The sequence below is a fragment of the Apaloderma vittatum genome, unplaced genomic scaffold, assembly GCF_000703405.1.
Source record: "Apaloderma vittatum isolate BGI_N311 unplaced genomic scaffold, ASM70340v1 scaffold24332, whole genome shotgun sequence".
Classification (NCBI taxonomy): Eukaryota; Metazoa; Chordata; class Aves; order Trogoniformes; family Trogonidae; genus Apaloderma; species Apaloderma vittatum.
Genome location: NW_009705656.1, coordinates 5,714 through 6,571, shown reverse-complemented (window position 1 = coordinate 6,571; position 858 = coordinate 5,714). Strand labels below are relative to the sequence as shown.

General features: G+C 51.2%; 1 protein-coding gene across 1 annotated transcript in view; it reads right to left on the bottom strand.

The window, feature by feature from the left end:
* Positions 1 to 858, bottom strand: part of LOC104270981 (hemicentin-2-like) — a gene marked incomplete at both ends in the record, with an annotated part of 27,861 nt that overhangs the window by 21,361 nt on the left and 5,642 nt on the right. The window contains 2 exons of the mRNA XM_009865515.1: positions 4 to 95; positions 738 to 844. Coding sequence (XP_009863817.1) covers positions 4 to 95; positions 738 to 844 — 199 coding nt within the window. The remainder of the gene's footprint in view (positions 1 to 3; positions 96 to 737; positions 845 to 858) is intronic.

Here is an 858-nt window from a genome sequence, read left to right as displayed (position 1 = left end):
AGCCCAGCGCGCTGCCGGCATAGCAGCTGTAATTTCCCGCATCCTCTGGGACAGCAGCCCTGATGTGCAGGGTACCCCGGGCATCTGTGAAAACCCTGCAGCACACAAGGAGAGAGGGAGAAACAAGCTCTGTAAGAACAGAGCTGATTAAAAAAACCATGTTGAAGTAATTGAGTGGGCTTAAGGCCATCCCACCCACATGGTAAGCGCTGGGCATTTGATAGACGTGGGTTGGTACTTAAAGCCAGCTCCAGCAGCTGGTGCAAGGAAAGATGTTGCTTTGAACTAGGGAGAAGCACTGAGAATTGGGCTTTTTCATCTCCAAAGCAATAACAAAAAAAAAATCAACCCCCTCCCCTAAAAGCACCTTCCCCAAAGTCCACTCTAGCACTCACAGTTTGACGTGGGCAGGGAGGCAGAAGCAAAAAATCAGAAGAAATTAAAGAGATGCACAAGGAGTATTTTAAGATTTGAGCGCACACCAGATGTGCAAATCATCTCAAGTCCCTCTTGGTGGGGACAGTGACCTGGATAAGGCAGGATAGCTTAAAAATAAATGTATGAACTTAGGTTTTTTTTTTCAACCGTTTCAGGTTCATGGATTGGGGATATTGCAGCACCTTGCTCTTTCCAGAGCTTTGGGCAACCCCAATCTCCTCTCCTTCAGCCTGTGCGGCCCTGCATGGGGAATCACCATCCCCAGGGAGGATGAAGGCACCCAGGTCTCCAAGGTTTACCTCTCATCTTGCTTCAGTGTCCATCCCCAGCGCTTCCATGTGACGCGGGGTAGGGGATGGCCCCCGGCCGTGCAGTTCAGCCGCAGGTCCTGGCCCCCACTGAAACGCTGAGGGCTGGGGT